This window comes from Canis lupus, chromosome 15 (genome assembly GCF_048164855.1).
Source record: "Canis lupus baileyi chromosome 15, mCanLup2.hap1, whole genome shotgun sequence".
Classification (NCBI taxonomy): Eukaryota; Metazoa; Chordata; class Mammalia; order Carnivora; family Canidae; genus Canis; species Canis lupus.
The window spans coordinates 52,952,397-52,973,486 of record NC_132852.1 but is presented as its reverse complement, the minus strand read 5'-3'; the positions used below and the strand labels follow the sequence as shown (position 1 = coordinate 52,973,486).

The 21,090-nt window shown below is 42.7% G+C and overlaps 1 protein-coding gene across 1 annotated transcript in view; it reads left to right on the top strand.

The window, feature by feature from the left end:
* The first annotated feature begins 8,789 nt into the window (after positions 1-8,789).
* The window catches only part of KDM7A (lysine demethylase 7A), a 77,282-nt gene continuing 64,981 nt past the window's right edge, over positions 8,790-21,090 (top strand). Inside the window, exon 1 of the mRNA XM_072777421.1 lies at positions 8,790-8,998. Coding sequence (XP_072633522.1) covers positions 8,805-8,998 — 194 coding nt within the window. The 5' untranslated portion in view covers positions 8,790-8,804. The remainder of the gene's footprint in view (positions 8,999-21,090) is intronic.

The following is a 21,090-nucleotide window of genomic DNA, read 5'->3' as shown; positions in this document are numbered from 1 at the left end:
TCAGCCACCCAGGTACCCCTCATTCAGTCCCCTTTAAAGAAACACACCCCAATTCATTTACTAGTAAACACTACCTTGATTGGTTGGTTTCTTTTAACCTAAAAATTAAAAAAAAAATATATATATATATATATATACTTCAGATATATATATATAGTTGAGATATATGTGTATATATATACACATTATACATATATATACACACATACTAGTAAAGTAGATACATAAATATATATGGATAATATATATCATATGTATGCATAGTATATATCATATATATGTATGGTATATATCAAGTATATGTGTAAGTATATATGTACCTGATATATATACATTTAAAGAATACCTATGAGACACCTGGGTGGTTCAGTGGTTGAGCATCTGCCTTTGGCTCAGGGTGTGATCCCAGGTCCTGGGATTGAGTCCCATGTCAGGCTCCCTGCAGGGAGCCTGCTTCTCCCTCTGCCTATGTCTCTGCCTTTCTGTGTCTTTCATGAATAAATAAATAAAACCTTTAAAAAAGAGTATATTTATACACTTGATATATATGTATATATATCTCTATACATATGTGTATGTCTACTTGATATATATATCTACTTGAGGTGAGAGTAAAACTTCATTATATTGTGTGGAAAGTAAAATTTTCAATATTTCTGAAATAGGGATGGTGAAGGACATAGAACTTTATATGTTTGCCCTTTAGAATTAAACATGCCCTGACCTACTCCAGTCTGGATTAGCTGTCCCTCCTACTTGCTGCCACAACTCTTTGTGTTTTTCTCCACCACAACACTTGTCATATTTTGTTATGGTTTTATGTTTACTTGTTTATCTCTTTTACAGTGAGATCCCATTGAGGATAGAGGATGTGTCTGTTATCCTTGTAATCTTAGCAACTACCAGATAGACGTATGCAGTAGCCACTCAATAATGATGAATAAATGGACGGATAAATAAATTACTTTACTTTTAAATTTAGCCAATCCCTCAGGCTAATGCTACACATATGGACACGGGCCTCCATAATTTCCCAGACTTAATAATTAATAATATGTTGCTCTGGCAGCCCCACTGGCTCAGTGGTTTAGCGCTGTCTTCAGCCCAGAGCCGGATCCCGGAGACCCAGGATCGAGTCCCATGTCAGGCTCCCTGCATGGACCCTGCTTCTCCCTCTGCCTGTGTCTCTGGCTCTCTCTCTCTGTCTCTCAAGAATAAGTAAATCTTTTAAAAAAATAATAATATGTTGCTCATCTCACCAGGTATACTTTCTTAAACTGCATTAAAGTACCACAGAATTCAGAATGGGAAACCATGATCTAGTGCCCTGTATAACTATTTTTAAGCAATTGGGTTGGTATTAGAAACATGGAGGGGATCCCTGGGTGGCTCAGCAGTTTGGCGCCTTCCTTTGGCTCAGGGTGCAATCCTGGAGTCCTGGGATCAAGTCCCGCGTCAGGCTCCCTGCATGGAGCCTGCTTCTCCCTCTGCCTGTGTCTCTGCCTCTCTCTCTCTCTCTTTCTGTATGTCTATCATGAATGAATAAATAAATAAATCTTAAAAAAAAAGAAACATGGAGACTTTATAGATAATGTACACAACAGTGTTTTCATAGACCAAAATAATATATAGATTCAAAGCATTTGCGATTATGGGTTAGCTCAAAGCTCTAGGCTCCTGAAAAATAAAAATTTTTTGTTTAATTTTGAATAAACCTTATTTTTTATTAAAATTTTTTTCTTATTTTGAAAAGATTTTATTTATTTATGAGAGAGAGAGAGAGAGAGAGAGAGAGAGGCAGAGACACAGGCAGAGGGAGAAGCAGGCTCCATGCAGGGAGCCCGATGTGGGACCCGATCCCAGGTCTCCAGGATCAGGCCCTGGGCCGAAGGCAGGTGCTCAACCACTGAGCCACCGGGCTGCCCTAAACCTTATTTCTTAGAAAAGTTTTAGGTTTACAGAAAAACTGAGTAGTACAGAGTTCTCATATGCAAGTACCAAGTTTCATCTATTATTAACATCCTACATTTGTCTGATACAGTTGTTGTAATTAATGAACAGATATTGATACATTATCTTTAACTAAAGTCTATGGTTTATTGTAATTTCTTTAGTTTTTAAAAAGATTTTATGTATTTATTTATTTGAGAGAGACACTAGAGAGAGCACTATTGGGGGAAGAAGCAGAGGGAGAGGAATAAGCAGACTTTATACTGAGCGCAGAGCCTGATGTGGGGCTCGATCCTGGAATCCTAAGATCATGACCCGAGCTGAAACCAAGAGTCGGATGTCCAACCAACCAAGCCACCCAAGCACCTCCAGATTTCTTTAGTTTTAACCTAATGCATTTCCCCCCCTAGCCAGGATCCAATCTAGGATACTGCATTATATTTAATTGTCATGTTTCCTTGGGATCCTCTTGGCTTTGACAGTTTCTCAGGCTGTCCTTGTTTTCTTTTTCTTTTTCTTTCTTTCTTTCTTTCTTTCTTTCTTTCTTTCTTTCTTTCTTTCTTTCGTCCTTGTTTTCATGATCTTGGCCACTTTGGGTATACTGGTCAGGTACTTTGTAGAATGTCCCTCCATAGGAATTTGTTTGATGTTTTTCTTATGGTTAGACTGGGGCACATGTGGAGTTTTTTGTGAGGAGACACAATCTAATACGGTGGTTATCAACTTTTTTTCTGCTTCTACGTTGGGCACATGTGTGGCACACGCCCATGAGTAACATCTCCCATTAGATGACAGATGGTGGGGTGGAGGCACAGTTAGGAGCACTTAGGAAACTTTCTGGATTGTATATAGATGGTCTAAAAATATGCCCCTCTTTGTTCCTGTTTAGAAAGGCCATATTTGGGTTTTAGAGCTTAACAAAATAATGGTCCCAAGGTACTTTGATCTCTGGAAGACAGGTGTAACTCTAGAAGGCATTGTAATAAGAAAATAAACTGTAGAGATATTCAGAATAGGAACATTGATTACATAAATATCATTTAACTTTTGAACAGACTCAAGAAAGAGGCTTTATTTTTAAACTTATAAAAAATTACAAAAATACAGAAAAGCTGAAAGATGAGTACAATGTATCAATGTATACTTATGTACACACCATTATGTGGATTTGACAATTGTTTTTTTTTTAATTTTTATTTATTTATGATAGTCACAGAGAGAGAGAGAGAGAGGCAGAGACACAGGCAGAGGGAGAAGCAGGCTCCATGCACAGGGAACCCGATGTGGGATTCGATCCCGGGTCTCCGGGATCACGCCCTGGGCCAAAGCCAGGCACCAAACCGCTGCGCCACCCAGGGATCCCTGGATTTGACAATTGTTAATGTTATTGTATTGTCTTCATTCACCTCTATCTTTCTCCCCCCCCCCTTTTTTTAGACCCTGGGTCGGGGGAGTGGGCAGAGAGAGAGGGAGAGAAAGAAAGAATCTCAAGCAGGCTCCATGCCTAGCACTGAGCCTGATGTGGGGCTGGATCCCAGGACCCTGAGATCATGACCTGAGCTGAAACCAAGAGTTGGACAGTCAACGAACTGAGCCACCCAGCCCCCCCTTGGTTATTTTCTTAAGATTTTTTATCTATAACAGTGCTCTTTCCCTCATGCCTTTTTTCTTCTCTTTCTTTCTTTTTTAAAGATTTTATTTATTTATTCATGATAGACACACACACAGAGAGAGGCAGAGACACAGGCAGAGGGAGGAGCAGGCTCCATGCAGGGAGTCTGACGTGGGACTCCATCCTGGGACTCCAGGATCACGCCCTGGGCGGAAGGCAGGTGCTTAAACCGCTGAGCCACCCAGGCTGCCCCTTTTTTCTTTTCTTTAAAAATTTTTTTTTAATAACAACTTTTTAAAGAAACTGAGCCAGTTGTCTTGTAGAGTGTTTCACATTTTGGATAGGTCTGAATTCCCTGTGGCATCATGCAACTAACTTGTTACTCTATCTCTTGAATTTCCTGTAAGCTGGAAGTTAAGTCTAAAGGCTAAATTACATTCAAGTTAATATTTTTAGCAAGAATACTTCATAAGTGATGCTGTGTACTTTATACTATATCTCACAGGGTACATTTTTAAATTCACTTTCTTTACCGATGTCACTTATCTGGTTTGTCTTCATCTATACTCTGTTCTCATCACTGTTTTATTCTCAGACATGCATTTTGATCGACTATGTTCAACATGATGACAGTCCTCCTTTATTATTAATCTTATACCCTAATCTTGGGCTGTCAGTTTAGAATTTTCCCCAGCTTCTAGGACAGAAGCAGAGAAAAATCAGGCTGACTATGATAAAGCTGCTGAATTTCATGTGTTGGGGTTCCTTTTTCTCTCCTGGGACTAGGCTCTTGCTCCTGGCACCAGCAATACACTACCTCTTCAAGATCTGTTCTCCCTGAGTGATGTTTTCTATTTAGACTTTTCCTTTCCCCTTCTGCTCTGTAAAATTAAAATTTCTGTCTTCTCACTACAACTTTAGCAGGTTGTTCCTTTCTTACTGTAGTTAATCTGATAAACAGGCAATTGTGAAAATCAAGTAGTACAAACTGCTATCCAAGAGCAGCAAATCACTATCATTTAACACGTGTAAATGGTTCATGTAGCATTCCCCAAATAGGTTTCTTAGGTGGGACTTTAATGGCTGTTATGAATAACAAAACAAAGAACCACAACAACTTAAGAGGTCAAATGACTTTGGGAGATGCGGAGTCAGTTACCCAGGTGTTAGGTTTGTTTATTTGTTTAACTGTAGAAGATGCAGTAGTTTTTAAAAGATTTTATATATTTATTCATGAGAGATACAGAGACAGGCAGAGACATACAGGGAGAAGCACGTTCCCTGTGGGGAGCCTAATGTGGGACTCGATCGATCCCAGGACCCTGGGATCACGCATGACCTGAGCCAATGGCAGACACTCAAGCACTGAGCCACCCAGGTGCCCCAGAAAACACACACAGGACGCAGCCTTGTTCACACTTACTTGACTATGGAAATCCCACAGTCTCCAGAATACCTCTCAGAATCCCCAGAATGGGATACCTCTCACGTTTTATATCTGTATTTGCTAGGGAGGCTTGAGGATAGAAGACCCCACATACACCTACCTTTAAGGGATGACTCTGTATAAGGGACTTTTGAGCACCCTGGCAGGCTGATGAAGAAAACCACCTGGGATAGGTAATTTCTTTCAGGATCCCCAAATAAATTGCATAGGACAAATGGTTTCTAACCTTCATCACCACTGAAGCATCCATAGCTGCCACTAAATGTCCTACTACTATCCCTTCTTTTGTTAAAATTTTTTTCTAATTATTCACGTTTTTCCTTTAAGTATGTAATGCTTTTTGAAAACAGGCTCTTTCAGTTCCTGAATTTGTAAGAAGGAAATCATCCCCTAGGAAAAAAAAGTATAGGCACTGACCAAAAATCTGAGTAATACACACGTAATATGCAAATTAAATTTTATGTGTTTAAAGGTACACAGTATAGTCAGAGGCCTAGGTGTGGGTTTTGAATAGCGTTTTGAAGAAAAAGGAAGAGAATAGCAGACATGGTCATGGAGAGAGACAAGTATCGGTAACAGTAGGAAGCAGAGTTGTTAGGTTGGAGAATACATTTCTTGCCAGGGAAATGAGGGTTTAAGGGCAAGTGTAGTGTTAAAAACAACCAACAAAGCAGCTTAGGTTTGATATGAAAATTGAAGCTCTACTGCAGGTACTAGAGTACTTCCAAAGGAGATAGAGGGAGCCCCACAGTCATTGCCAACGAATGCTGGCATGGAGCTGGGTGTCTTGCTTTGAGATATTTTCTTTCTGAAATTCTCTCCCCCTGGATTTTGGGATATTATCCTAAGCTTCTCTTCTAATTCTCTAGATGTTCTTCACTCCTATTATTGTTAATAAACAAGTAAAATAATTATTCATAATTATAGCTAACAGCTATGTGGGTTATTAGGTACTAAGAATTATGGCCAGCATTTTGTCATTTCCTTTGGTGAACCCAACCCTGTGAAGTAGTTATTCTTATCATCCCCATTAACATGAGAAAAACTAAAACCCAATAGTAAGTTGTCATAGAGATAGTAGATGGTGGAATCCAAGCATATACTCTTAATTCCTAGGCATGGAGCTTGTCACTAAACTTTTGGCATTATTCAGACTTCTAGCCTTCATCCTTTCCTTCTTAAGGTCAAATCTTTGTGTTTACAATTTAATCTTTCCTTACAGATTAGTATGCCTTATCGGGTTCTCATTCTTGCTAATTTCTTGATGTACCTTTAAAACGCTGCATTTCCAAACTAGAGACTCATCTAAGTACTGGGAAGAAATAGAAGTGATGCTAGTATGCTTCTCATTGGATCCTATCTGCCGGTGCATGATTTTGATTTGTCCCATTACCAATGGCACTTGATTAAGATGATGTCTGCCAGATTCTCTCTGCTGTAACATTACTCTAATTCCCTTTATACCGAATAAGAACTTCATGGGGGCGTTATTTTGAAAGCGTGTAAATATTCCAATCTTTTTCAAATTTTCAGTTTATGCTTATTTACATATGTGGGTTTTCCTACGCTATTCAGTGGGTTACAATAGGTTATCACTGTTTATTTTGAAGCTGAATTTGTCAAAGATTTGGCCAGTGGGACACAAGTTGGCCTGTGTCCGTTTGACATGCTCCATTATTCTTTGAGCATGTCCTTATTTTCTGGCACAGCTAGAGGCTCCAGGCTCATCCCGTACTTCTCCAAGTTCTGAAATCAGCCATTTTGCCAAAGAAGAAAACTGAGGAGAATGGTATGGAGAAGCCAAGATCTGGGCTAGATGTACTCATTGTTCAGTTTTGTGACTACTCCCAGACTCTCTCAGTGTACAGAGTATATATGTACTTATACACCTATATTAATATTGATAACCTCCATTATCAGTCCACTACCGAAAAGGTCATTCTAGTCTTCTTTCTATTGTACCTCTCTTCCTCAACAGTAAGAAATTTGATTCTCATTTCCCTTACATATTGGATCAATACTCTTGAACATAACCTACCTCCCACCACTGATATTGGCCCCTCCTCTGCTTGGCTACCCTTCTCATCTACCCATACTGACTTCCTAAGGCCAGATGGCCCCTCCAGCAAGGTGAGGAGAGCACTCTATACCAGGCCACTTCCCTGTGTGGATGCCCCTTTCACCCCAAGTCCAACATGACGGCTTTGGAGGCTGCCTTCCCTTCCGTTACACACTTGCTGTGCTGTCCCCCAACACACATCGTCTACAATGTACGTTTAAAAATACGTCCTCTCTTTTGCTTGTTATAAAACCTCTGTGAGGTAGTTAAGGAGGTATTATTATCCATAATTTTTCCTTGAACAGATCTCCAACGATCTAGTTCAAGAGAAACGGAGTGATTGCCCACGGCTGCACGGCTTGTATAAAGCAGGGTCTGAACGCAGGGCTTTCCACTCCACCAATTTATGATGCCTCTAAACATGATGCCAACATTAGAGTAACTTTTCCTTTTTCTCCAGTAGAAGTATGTCCAAACATATTCACTTCGTGGTCAACTCTGATTTCCAGGTGTTTCTTCCCGCAAAAGATGTACCAGGTAAGGAGAAGGATTGGGTGCATCATCAAAGTTTAGCTCCAGCTCCTATCTGTGAGACTTCAGGCAAGTTCCTCGCTTTCCTCCAGGATTAAAAAGAGGTTAGATCAGCGATTCTCTGCCTGGGGCTGGGTGAGATGGGAGCTCACCAGGGCTTTTCCCCCGGGAACAGAAATGCTTGTGAAATTCATCCTTCACATGCCTTCCGGTTCGCGTAGTTCTGACTCCAAGGCATCCCCGTTAGCCGTTCTTATTCTGATCAATCTCACCCTTCATTCAAAAATATTTATTAATGGCCTACTATGCCGTATTATCCAGCTTTTGTAGTATTCCTTTTCCGAGGTCTCCCTGCCGTTTAGAATTTTGCCCCTTTCTTCCCAACTTGGGAGTCGAGAGCGTCGGCATCCGAGTCGAGTCGTGCCGTTCACGACGCGCCGGGTCCTCCCTGCACCAACCGCGCGCCGCTCGGGCCCCTCTCGGCTGGCGGGCGTCAGGGAGTCCGTCCCGGGAACCGGCGGCTCCGTCGACACGACCTCCCCGCGGCGAGCCGGTGGGAACCGGGGTGGGACGTCTTCGTCCGTCCGCGGGCCTCCCCGGCACGCTCCGGGCCCTCGGGAGGCGCCCGGCGCGGCTCTAACTTCTCGCCTTCCCCCTCAGGGCACAGGCGCAGCGCGAGCCGCTCTCCACTGCGCAGGAACTTCCCCGGCCTCGGCGGCGGCTCACAAACGCCGGAGCCCGCTCCCCGCACGCTCCCGCCGGGCCCCTCCCGGAGCCGCGCTCCCCGCGCCGCGCTCCCCGCGCCGCCGCGCGTGTCCTCAGGGAGCCTCGGCCCGCCTCCGCCTCCCCCGCCCCGCGTGCCCTTCAGCGGGTCCCCCCGCCCGGCCGACGCGAGGGGAGCGGGGCGCGCGCGCCGGCGGCGGGACGACGTGCGCGAGACGCACGGCCCCGCGCGGAGCGCCGGAAGGAGCCGGGCCGCAGCCTCGCGCGTCGTGCGCGCGCCCCCCCTCCGGCCCCGGCCGCGACCTCGCGCGCGCGCACTGAGGCGCCGCCGCCGCCGCCGCCGCCGCCACCGCCGCCGCCGCCGCCGCCGCCGCCGCCGCGGCTGCTGCTCCGGCTGCTGCAGGAGGCGGCGCTGGCTGGCGGCTGCGCTCGCTCCAGTCGGCGAGCGGAGCAGCGAGCGAGCGTGTGTGTGTTTTTTAAAGATGGCCGGAGCGGCGGCGGCGGTGGCCGCGGGAGCAGCAGCTGGAGCCGCCGCGGCAGCCGTGTCGGTGGCGGCTCCGGGCCGGGCCTCGGCGCCCCCGCCGCCCCCGCCGGTGTACTGTGTGTGCCGGCAGCCGTACGACGTGAACCGCTTCATGATCGAGTGCGATATCTGCAAGGACTGGTTCCACGGCAGGTAAATAAACCCCCTCCAGCCCCGCCGCCGCCGCCGCCGCCGCCGCCGCCGGCCGCCCGCGCCCCCCTCCGCCCGCCCGGCCGCCGCGCCGCGCCAGGCGCCGAGCCCCCGGCCCGGGCAGCGGGGCGCGCGGGGCCCCGGGCGGGCGGAGGGGCGCCGGGGGGCTCGCCCGGCCGGGAGAAGAGTCGCCACAACACACGGGAACAAAGGGGGCCGGCCGAGAAGTTGGCAGGCGGAGACCGGGGCGAGGGGACGCGGCCGGGGCAGGCGCCGGCGGAGGCCCGCCGCCCCTCGCCGCGCCCGCAGCCCGGCCGCCGCCCGCCGCCCGGCCGCCCGGCCGCCCGGGGCTCCGGCCCGGAGTCGCCGCCCGGCGGGTCGCCCTGCCCGGCCGGCCGCAGCGCCTTCCTTCCTTCCTTCCTTCCTTCCGGGCGGCGGGCGGCGGGCGGCGGGCGGCGGGCGGCTCGCCCCGGCTCGGGGGCTCCGGGAATCGCCGTCGCCCCCTCCCCCGCCGCGGTCCCGGTCGCGCCCCCGTCCCCGGTCTTCATCAAACTTCCGCGGCCGCGGGGCGCCGGGACGGGGGCGTCGGCAGCGCCAGCCGGCGGGGCCCGGAGGAGTAAACAGAGCAACAGATGAGGCGCGCTCGGGGACTTCAGGATGCCACTGGGAAGTTTGGGGCCGGGGGTCCCGGGCGGGCGGGCGGGCGCGCGGTCGGCTCGGACCCGGCCCCCGGCGCCCCGGTGCTGGCGGGGCTGGGGCGGGGGGCGTGGGCGGCAGGCCCCGGCGGGGGGGGGAGAGGGGGGAGGACACCGCCCCGCCGCTGGTCCCCAGCCCCCCGCGTCGCCCCCGCGGCGCGGCTCAAACTTTACAAAGAGTGAAATCTCCCGTCGCCGGGGGGCCGGCGGCGGCGGGGCGGCCGGGGGGCGCGGGGGCGCGGGGGGGCGCGGGGGGGCGCGGGCCAACTCTGCGGCGGGGGCGGGCACCGCGGGCCCGGGCGGGGGCGGCGAGCGTCGCCCTCCGCCCCCGCCCCCGCGGCCGCCGGCGTTTGGGGTTTGACGTTTGTGAGAGCTCGGGGCCGCCTCCGCCGCCGAGCCGTCGACTCGTGTGTTTTGTAATCAAAGTGTGAGGCTAATAAAGGGCGGCGCCACAGCCTCTTGACTCCGGCGTGGGAGGGATTCGCAGGCATTTAAACAAAGAAACTAGTTGGGGCTGGGCTCCCAAAGTCCTTATTTGGGTGTCGTGGCAAAGCCCGCGGTCACCTTTGGGTGAAGCAGGTTACGCGGGCACCGCGTGGGGTCGTCGGTGGACGAGAGTCCGCTCGGGGCTAATAGCAGATATGGTGACTGTGATTGTAGGAAGTGTCCTTTGATTGACAGCAGGACATTTAAATACAGCCTCCGCTCCCCCCTCCCCTCCCCTCCCCTCCCCTCCCCAATTTTACAGAAACACTACGCGACCAGGCCAGATGTCTGAGTCTCCCTCTACTGGCCCTGGGAGAGAAAACCGCTTACATTACAGCGTTCTTTTCAGGCTTTAGTGCTAGGTACGTTTACTTCTGCTTCATCTTCGAGGAGTTTTATTGAATCAGGTTGCACAGCCCTTGACAGCAACAACAGTGAGAGGGAAAAAAAAAAAAAAAACCAACCATCCCTAAAATTGTCACTGTAAAAAGAGGACAGCGTCCTAATTTTGTCTATCAGGTAATCTTTCACAGTCTGGGTCTCAGCTTGGGGAATAATTATAACAACTTTGTCAACCTGTAATTAAGAATAAGTTATCTAAAATTCTTTTTTTATTACTCCAGATCGATTCCCTCCCCCCCCCCCGTATTTTGATGACATGTAAAACTGAAATTTGAACATATCACATCTTGGCAGTTCTATTTCTATATCCTCTCTTCCCATAACATACCCTAGGCAACTGGAGTAGATTATCCAAAAATCTAGGTTACATATAGGATAAAACCAGAATCCCTGGTGATTATGTAAATACTTACTTTTTCTTTTCCCCAAAGAACTATTTTAGGTGCCTAGGAAACTTGTTCTGTTGTGCAATGTAGAAATGCAATATGTTAATAAATTGTAAACTAGAGTTTTATTTACCTTAATTTAAGGTGATTTAACACTATAACCATGGAGAGCTGCAGGTGGTTTATGAAAAATTTCGTAATGACATGCAAGTATAAATTTGGAAACAGAAGAAGTTTGAGGGGAAAATAAAGAGGGCATGTAAGGAGGAGGAAGACTGAGGCCAAAACAAATCGGCTCTACTTTATCCCATAAATTTGTGTGACTTCATATCTGTGCAAGTGACTCTGAAATGTGTGTTTTTTTGACCAGTGGTCCTTGAGAGTTTAATGTGGTTCAGATGTGAACAGTTAGAAAATTTAGTAATAATGCCCTGTCATGCAAAGACAGTTATCTTCTTAGCAAGTTTCTTAAGGAAGTATGGGTCATTTGGGTAATGTTAGAGAAAATAATGTTTATTGTACCGTAAAATAGGCAATTGCTTAACAAATGGAACACATCAAAATGTTCCTCATGTATTAATTTTTAAACAAATATCATTTGCTTAAGTGAGACTTGGCCCCTAAAGTACTAAGGTACAGTTACTCATGTCCATGCTCCTCTTTTCTTTGGTTTGGGGGGAGGTTAGGGAGGGGGTCCAACTGCAGAAGAGGAAGGGGGAATAGGAGTGCTGATAACAGAGAATTACCATTAATTACCAGGACAGTTTGTTGATGATTTTATTACTTCAAGTAGAAGAATTTTTTTCAAACTCAAGGAATCAGTGAGTTTTGGTATACATTTGAGTTTATTCTGTCTGGAGTTTCAGACATCTGGAAATCTGAAAAGTTTTTGTCTTCATTTAGCCTGACAGGGAAAGAGGGGCTCTTCCTTGACACTTTTCAGCCAGATTGAATAGGACTGGCTTCCTCCGAGTTTGAGGGTGTTGAACTACTGCTTCCTTGGTGTTCAGAATTCCTATCCCCTAGGTCCCCTAAGGCTTTTTTCTAAGTGGGAGGGGAAAAGAATACTTGCCAGGGTACAATGTGTAATTGATATCCTAAGGACAGTGAGCTAAGGAATTAACAGGATTTTCCTGGGAAGGTTACTTCCTAGACATGGAGTTCTTCCTCTCTGGACCCTTGGTGGAAGTAAGACAATGGAGATCTTTCCTGATAATATCCCACCCCCTAATCTCTAGGCTAGAGGTCTTTCTTTAGTACTCTTAATATCGTCCTATACTGCCTTCATTAAATTGTGTATTAGTGTCTTCTGTCTCCCCATTTGAATGTAAAAACCTTTATTAGTCTTTTTTAGTCACGTATTCTCTTTGATTGACAAAATTAACATAGAAAAAATGAGAAGTACAGAAAAGTATTAAGAATATGAAAGTACCCTTGTCTTCCAGGGGTTATCAGTGTTTTAACATTTAAGGTATGTGCATATATTTCAAAAAAACTGGAATTCATTTTGTGCATTCCACTGTTAAAACCTAGGTTCTCTTATTAACATATACGTCTTCTTGTGTCTTTAATATTGTTTGAAAACGTTTTCATTGGTTGCATAATTAATTTCATGGAAGTGTGTTTTAAAATCATTCCCCTTTTGTTAGTTTTTTATGTTGTAAAAGGTATTAAGCTATTACTTCTTGTAATTCCTAGTGATGGATGGTTGACATCCTTCTAAACCATTGTGAGCATCTCTATTATTTCCTCAGAATAAATCACGTGAATTAATACATGTAAAACACTTAGAAGATCTAGCACTTGTGAGTACTCAATAAGAAATTCCCTTGAAGTAGAATTATTGGTCTCAGGGCACAGATAATTTCAAGCTTCTGGTACCTATTGCCAGATTGTCCTCCAGAAAGGTTCTTCCACTTTACACTCTCACCAGCAGTGCTCACTTCTAGTTCCCTGCATCATCCCCGACCTTAAGGTGTTATTAAACCCTCCCCCCCAAAAAACCAGCGAAACGCTTTGCCAGTCTGCAGATAGTGAACATTTATTTCCACCAAAAGACATACCCAAGATTGTTCATAGCAGTGCTATTCATATTATCCCTTAACTGGAACAGTGTAAATGTCATCGGCAGTAGATGGGATAAAATGTGGTATATCATAAGATAGAATGCTACCCGGTGATTAAAAAAAGAATGCCAGACGGAAACATGTCACAACACCGGCAAATGTCACAGACACAGGCTAAACAAAAGGAGTCAGGCATAACAGTGAATGCTGTTGGAGTCTCCTTATATGAAGTTCAGGTGCAGGCCTACTTGGGTGAGTGGAGTCAGACTGATGCTTACCTCTGGAAGGGTGTTTACCAAGGAGGCCCTATCAAGGGAGCTTCTGAAGTGCAGGAAGTGTTCTAGATCTTAATCTTGGGTGGTGGTCACATACGTGTATGCAGATGTAAAAATTCCCTGACATATATATGTGCTGGAGATCTTAAAAAATGATTGTAATGGTTGAAGGGTACTTCAACGCTAAAAAAGAAAAATTAATAATTTACCATTTTGGCAGCTGACGTGTTATTTTGTGACTTTGTTTCTTGGCTCTGTCTTGTCCCTGTCTTTAATGGGATTGCCCCTTGTGTTTTACTGTTAAGTATAATGTTGGCTTTGGCCCAGAGTTTGCAGTATGTGTGGCGCTGTTCTTGGTGCTAGGAATATAGCAATGAACCAAACAGTCTTTGCTCTCTTGTAACTTATATTCTAGTGGGGGAAGAGAGAGAAATATATATGACAAAAAGAGAAGGAAATTGAGTTAGGAGAAAAGAAGGGCCCCGGGGGATAGTAGAAGGCCACTACTATTTAAATGGCGAGGTTATGGAAGGCCTTCAGAAGGAGGCATTTGAACACAAGATATTTTGGATTTTACTCAGAGCAAATGATGGATGTATTTTGAGTAGAAGAGTAAATGATTTGTAACCTTTAAAAGGTTCACTCTGGCTTCTGTGTGGAGAATAGACTGGGGGGAGGCAAAGGTGATAGGCCAACCAGGAAAAAGGCTATTGTAATCATCCAGGTGAGAGATGATTTTAAAAGTTGGAGTCCGTTTTGGTAATTTTCAAATGTGTAATAATTTTTATTTCTGAGGCTTGAATGAATGAGGAGCTTACTTTATGAGAATGGAAACATTTTATCTGAATAGTGCTGTTGGGTAGCAGTTTCTGAGGTAGTCACTCTAGAGTCCTGGAATTCACACAGACACTTACTCACCAAGTGTGAGGTACTGTTCTGATTGTGTTAGATGTATTAATTAGCTCATCTATTTCTCAACTTCTATTTCTTAACCTTGCTGGGTAAGTGTTATTATTGTCCTTATTTTGCAGATGGGATCTGAGGGTTAGAGAGGTCAGTAACTCTCCCAGGGTTACAGAGCTAGAAGGTCATATAGAGCTAGCCGATCTGACTTCATTCAGGTCGCTGACTCCTGAGCTCACTCTCTCGACCAGTAGTAGGTGGTACTGGCTTTCTTCTCCCTTGTCTGTCTTTATCCTGGGGTGTGAAGGGGCATAGGTGGAACAGATGCAGCAGGGTTCCAGAGAGAATGGTACATCTAGAACCAATATACTTTTGTTTTTGTTCTGTATTAGGTTATTGTCTAGCGTGAATATGTTAAAAATGGTCATAACTGCTTTGGGAACAGTATTTATAAAATATTTGAGAAGTTTTATAATTTAACTCTGTTTTCAGATTTGTTCCAATGGATTTCTTATTGGAATGTATTTTTATTTTTTAAATTAGGGTTAAAATATTTTTAAAATTGATTTTATATACATTTCCTTGTAATGATGAAATTACTTTTAGTGTTACGACATAAACTTACTAGGTGAACATATATCTTCCTGTAACAGAACAGGACTAGAATTTCTTAGTATCTTTTTTTTTTTAAGATTTTATTTATTTGACAGCGAGAGAGCGTAAGGCAGGGGAGTGACAGAGGGACAGGGAGAAGGAGGCTCCCCGCTGAGCAGGGAACCCAATGCAAGGGTCCATCCCAGGACCCTGGGATCATGACGTGAGCCAAAACCAATTGAGCCACCCAGGTGCCTCTCGATATCTTTTTTTTTTTTAGTAACAGTTTATCATAAGAAAAAATAGGAGTATTATTTTCATGTGTTTCACTTAATACAAGTATATGTGTATTTTATAGATATATATATACACATATACACATATATGTGTATGTGTGTATATATATATAGACATATGGATCTTACTGGATCTTGTTATTTGAACAAAATTTGATTTGATGTGGGAGTCTTATCTCAAGCTGCTTGGAAGCAGTGACATATAGTTCTCTCATCAAGCTTTTTTAAAATTTTTAACTTCAGTTTGGGGCAGATTTCTGCTTGGTATGCTCTCCTATCCTGTGTTCTTACGTATGAAATTGAGTTTACTGAATATCCAAGGGGAAAGAATGCCTTTATATTTGATGATCTGAAGTGGGAGCTTAAGAATAATGGAACAGGTGTAGGGGAATTTGATTATAAAGCAAACTGGTTGGTTTGAGCAATTCAACTCCACAATAATTTGCACAGGTTTTGAGCAGTTGGCCAGTGGTGATCTTGCAGCTGCTACCAAGTTTCTGATTCTTTTTGGAAGTGATGTTTTATTAATATAGTAATTGTTTACTTACTTTTCCACTAATATTAACACTATAATTTTTCCCATTAATTAAAGTATGATTTAATGGTAACCTGGATGATTTTAGTATGTGTTTCTGTGAGCTCTGGTTCCTTTTATTGGAGAATGGTTTTTAGAAACCGAGGCCTGGCATTAGAGGGTTCATTGCTGCAGGCGTTTTCTGTGGACAGAGCTAAGAAATTTACTCTGCAGACACATCTTTGTTTCTGTTCTATATACTTGTATGTTTTAAAACTTAAGAGTTTTCTAGTGATGACTTTGCTTCTAATCCAATACCACATGGTTCATTTTAGCCTTCCCCCTTTCCTTACTTGTAACTGTTTTGTCCAACACTGAGAAATTTAGCTCTAATTATCTACAATAGAGTTATGTTTTGTTCCATCCTAGTGTATACATAAAGTAGTTCTAGAATTGCTAACTCATACCCTTGTAATAAATTTTTAACTAAATTACAGTATTTCTTTATGGTTCTTTTTGTTTTTAGCCTTATATCTATAATATCTTTAGCCTTACTATATCTAATAAATATCGGTAATATCTAGCCTATAATTTTCAGATAGCTATAACAGCTAGTAAGACACTTTTTCCACACTTAACCTAGGTTCTGTTCTTTTCTTCCCCAGTTTAGGGTATTATATCACTTATTTGTAATAATGTTTGGTTTATTTGTTGCATTTTGGATTCCTCCTACATCCTGATTAGTTTTAATTATTGGTTTATATGTAGAGTATGTAAAATAATACCAGGGTTCTAAGTAGTTAGGGTTATATATGAAAAGGTATATGAAGAAGTGTCATACCCTCTTCATCTCTCCAGTGCCTTTCCATCCCTTTGCCACCCACTTCTCTTTAGTTTCTGGTTTATTCAGTGTGGAGTTTTTGTTTCTTTTCCCACAGATGGGCAGATAAATGTGTATTTTCTTTAATCTACTTCCTTTACAAAAGGGTAGCTTCTGATAAGTACTCTTATTTGCTCCCCCCCCCCAATAATATATACAGGAAAACATTTCATGTCAGCTCATAGAGCTCTTCCTTATTCTTTTTAATAGCTGTATAATACTCCTTCATGTGTACGTTCTCTATTTTATTCATCCATTCTCTTGTGTATGGGCATTTAGGTTGTTTATAATATTTTGCAATTGCAGATAACTACTAAAAAAGTACAACCTTGTGTATGTGTATTTTCATATTGTTGGAGGTGTATTCAGGTTAGATTCCTAGAAGTGGGATTACTTGGTCGAAAGATAAGTGCATCTGTTGTTTTGTTAAGATTATCAGATTTCCCTCCAGAATGCTTGGACCAGTTTGCATTTACACCAACAGGGTACGGATGCATGTTTTTCCCCATATTCTTGCTATCAGACTGTTTTCTTATCTTTTAATCTTTGCCAATCTGATAGGTGAAAAATATTTTATGTTTTAATCTGCATTTTTCTAATTACAAGTGAGTTTGAACATTTCATATATTTGAGAGCCATTTTCTTTCTTTTTTTAAAAAATCTGTTTATAACTTTTTCTTATTTTTTAATTTTATTTATTTATTTATTTATTTATTTATTTATTTTATTATTATTTTTTCTGATTCTTTTTTAAAGAGCTCTCCTGGAGTTCTTTACATTAGGGCTACTGGGCCTTTATGCCATATATAAATATTCTCTCCAAGTTTGTAGTTGTTTTTTTTTTTTTTTTTTCCGTTTTGTCTTGGTGATTTTTTTTTTTCTTTGCCATGCAAATTAAAACATATTTATGTAGTCCTATCTATCAATCTTTTATTGGCTCTGGATTTTGAGTCATGATTAGCAAGCTTTTCTCTACCCCAAGGTTAAAGAGGATTTTTACTTGTATTTTCTTTTAGAACTTGTATGGTTCTGTTTTTCTTTTTTCTTTTCTTTTCTTTTCTTTTCTTTTCTTTTCTTTTCTTTTCTTTCTTTTCTTTCTCTTTTTTTTTCTTTTACATCTAGATCCCTAATCCATTTGGAATTTATTCTTGTGTATGGTATCAAATAGGGATGTAATTTAATTTTTTTCCTAAATAAATTTTCCTGACTGTCCCAGCACTATTTATTACAAAGCTCATATTTAGCGGCTCAGCTGGTTGAGCATCTGACTCGATTTCAGCTCAGGCCATAATTTCAGGATCCTAGGATGGAGCCTGGCCTTGGACTCTGTGCTACGGGTGGATTCTGCTTGGGATTTTCTCCCCTGTCCCTCTCCTCCTCCTCCCCTTCTCTCTCTGGCTCTTCCCCTGCCTATGTGTGCCTTGCTCTAGCTTGCTTGCTCTCTCAAATAAATAAATCTTTTTTTTTTTAACTCATATTTACCCCAGTAATTTGACATGCCACCTTTGTCATAGCTGAAATTCTCTATACTTGGATCAGTTTCTGCACTTTCTGTTCTTTTCCACTGATCTGTTTATTTACTCTTGTATCACTACCACACTTTTAATTATGGAGGCTTTTATTGTATGTTTTGAAGTCTGGTAAAACTTGAAAGTCTCAACCTTGTAGTCTGTTATTTTCAGTGTTTTTCTGGCTGTTCTTGCGGGTTTATTTTTCCATATGAAAAAATAGTAGCAACTTGCCTAATTTCATTAAAAGCTTGTTGATATCTTGGGGTACCTGGGTGGCTCGATTGAGCGTTGGACTCTTGGTTTCAGGTCAGGTCATTATCTCAGGGTCGTGGGATTGAGCCCTCAGTAGAGCTCTGAGCTCAGTGTGGAGTCTCCTTGAGATTTTCTCCCTCTGCCTTATCCTCTGCCCCTCTCCCCGCTCCCGTGCTTGCATCTTCTGTCTCAATTGACTAAAAAAATTTTTAAAAGCTTGTTGATATTTTAAAGCCAGAAATAGACTCTTAATTATAGAGAACAATCCCAGAGGGGAGGGAGGGTCGGGGAATGGATGAAATAGGTGAGGGCACTTGTCCCGGTGAGCACAGGGTGATTTATGGAAGTGTTGAATTACTGCGTTGTACACCTGAAACTACTATAACATTGTATGTTAACTAACTGGAATTAAAATTAAAACTTAAAAAAAAATTTTTATTTATTTATGATAGTCACACAGAGAGAGAGAGAGGCAGAGACATAGGCAGAGGGAGAAGCAGGCTCCATGCACTGGGAGCCCCACGTGGGATTCGATCCCGGGTCTCCAGGATCGCGCCCTAGGCCAAAGGCAGGCACTAAACCGCTGCGCCACCCAGGGATCCCAAAATTAAAACTTTTAAAAAAAGCTTCTCAATATTTTATTGGTATTAAATTGAATTTCTAGATTAATTTAGGGAAAATTGACTTTCTGTGATGTTGAGTCTTTATCCAAGAACAGGGATGCCTCTTTATTTAAATCTAGTGACTTTCAGATATGTTAAAATTTTTTCTATAGATTTTGCAAATGTGTTAGTTTATTCCTATATATTGTTTTCTTTGTTACTATTATAAATGAGCTTTTCTCTATTATTTGCTTGCTAATTGGTTATTGGTCGTATATATGACGATTTGACTTTTCATTGTTACTTTACTTTTCTGCTATTTTACCAAAAGAATTGTTAGTGTTAGCTGTATCATCAGTTCACTGGAGGTTCCTATCATATGCAAATAGGTTTCTTTGCTTCCTTACCAATTCTGCCTCTATTTTTTTTTTCCAATTCTGCCTCTAAATGAATTCTCTTACACTTAATACCCAAGAATTCTCTTACATTTAATTTCACAGGCTTATATCCCTTACAGTATTAAATAGTGGTGGAGATAGCTGCTGTGAACAGCCTCAGGTAAAAATATTTTTCACTACATGCTTCACTTGGATATTTAAGTTGTATTCTGGTGATGCTTTGTGTCTAAGTTTAAAAATGTTATTCTGTATCAAAATTTTAAAATGGCCACTGCTTGAGGAACCTGGGTGGCTCAGTTGGTTAAACGACTGCTCAGGTCTTGATCCCAGGATTGAGCCCTGAGTCCAGCTCAGGGGAGAGTCGGCTTCTCTCTCTCTCCATCTGCCCCCATCTCCCACCTGCACACTCTCTCAAATAAATAAAATCTTTAATAAATAAATAAATTAAAAAAATAATGCTACTTTTGGTCATTTTTAGTGTAAAAAATTGACAAATAGAACTGACATAGAGGAACACATAAACACAGAGCAAGGGATGCCTGGGTGGCTCAGTGGTTGAGCGTCCACTTTTGGCTCAGGGTGTGATCCTGGGGTCCCAGGATCGAGTCCCGCATCGGGCTCCTTGCATGGAGCCTGCTTCTCCTCCCTCTGCCTGTGTCTCTGCCTCTGTGTGTGTGTGTCATGAATAAATAAATAAAATCTTAAAAAAAAAAAACACTGAGCAAGTAATGTGTATATATATGTATGTAAATATAATAGGAATCTTTAATGATCCAGGAATTTTTCTAAAGCAGCATTTTCTAACCTGTGTTTTGTGAACCCCAAGGGTTTGAGGTATCCTGGGAGTTTATTTCTTTTAATTTGTTTTATAAAAAAATGAGGATTTTTTTCTTTTAGTAGATTAGCTTGGGTGCCTCTGTGTGTATAGGAACAAGTATTCATGGTTAGTGGGAATCGGTTGATTGTTATCAAGATTGAATTACTGGTTTGGTTTGTCATTCAGCTGAGTACTGCTAGCTACCATGATGGTTTTGACTTTAATTTTAATGTTTTTCTGAGAAAATTTTAAACATACACAAAAGTAGACTGAATAGTATAATGTACTCCCAGGTTAACCATCACTTTGCTTCAGTGATTGTTGATTCATGAGCAGTCTAGCTTCAGTTGACCCTCCTCCTTCTATTGTATTTAGTTTTTGGTTTTTTGAGATTTTTAATTTTTAAAGAAATCTCTACAGTCAACGTGGGGCTTGAACTTAGAACTCTAAGATCAAGAGTTGCATGCTCTACTGACTGAGCTGGCCAGGCAACCCCACAGTTAGTTATTTTGAAGCAAATTTGTGACAATATCATTATATTTCTGCATATTTGCATATTTCAGCACATATGTCTGTAAGATAAGGCCTCTTTTAGAAAAATATTATTACCACAATCAAAAGTAATTGCCAATTCCTTAAAATCATGAAATATTGTTCAAATTTCCAAATGTCTCAAAATGTCATTACTTTTTCTGCTCCTTGAATCAAGATCCAAATAGTCTACACACTGTGATTAGTTCATATGTTGTAAGTCTTTTAATCTGTAGCAGTAGTTCTCAACTGGATGGGTTTCATCTCCCACCAGAAGATGCTTGGTAATGTCTAGAAACATTTTTTTGAGGGCAGAGGTGTTGCTACCGGAATCCTGTAGGTAAAGGGCAGGGATGCTGCTAAATATCCTCCACAACACAGCCCCCACGAGGAAGGACTGTCCATCTCTAATTCTAATACATCAGAAATCAATGTTAAAGAACATACAATGACATATCTCATTTGTATTTTATTTTGGGGAGGGGGA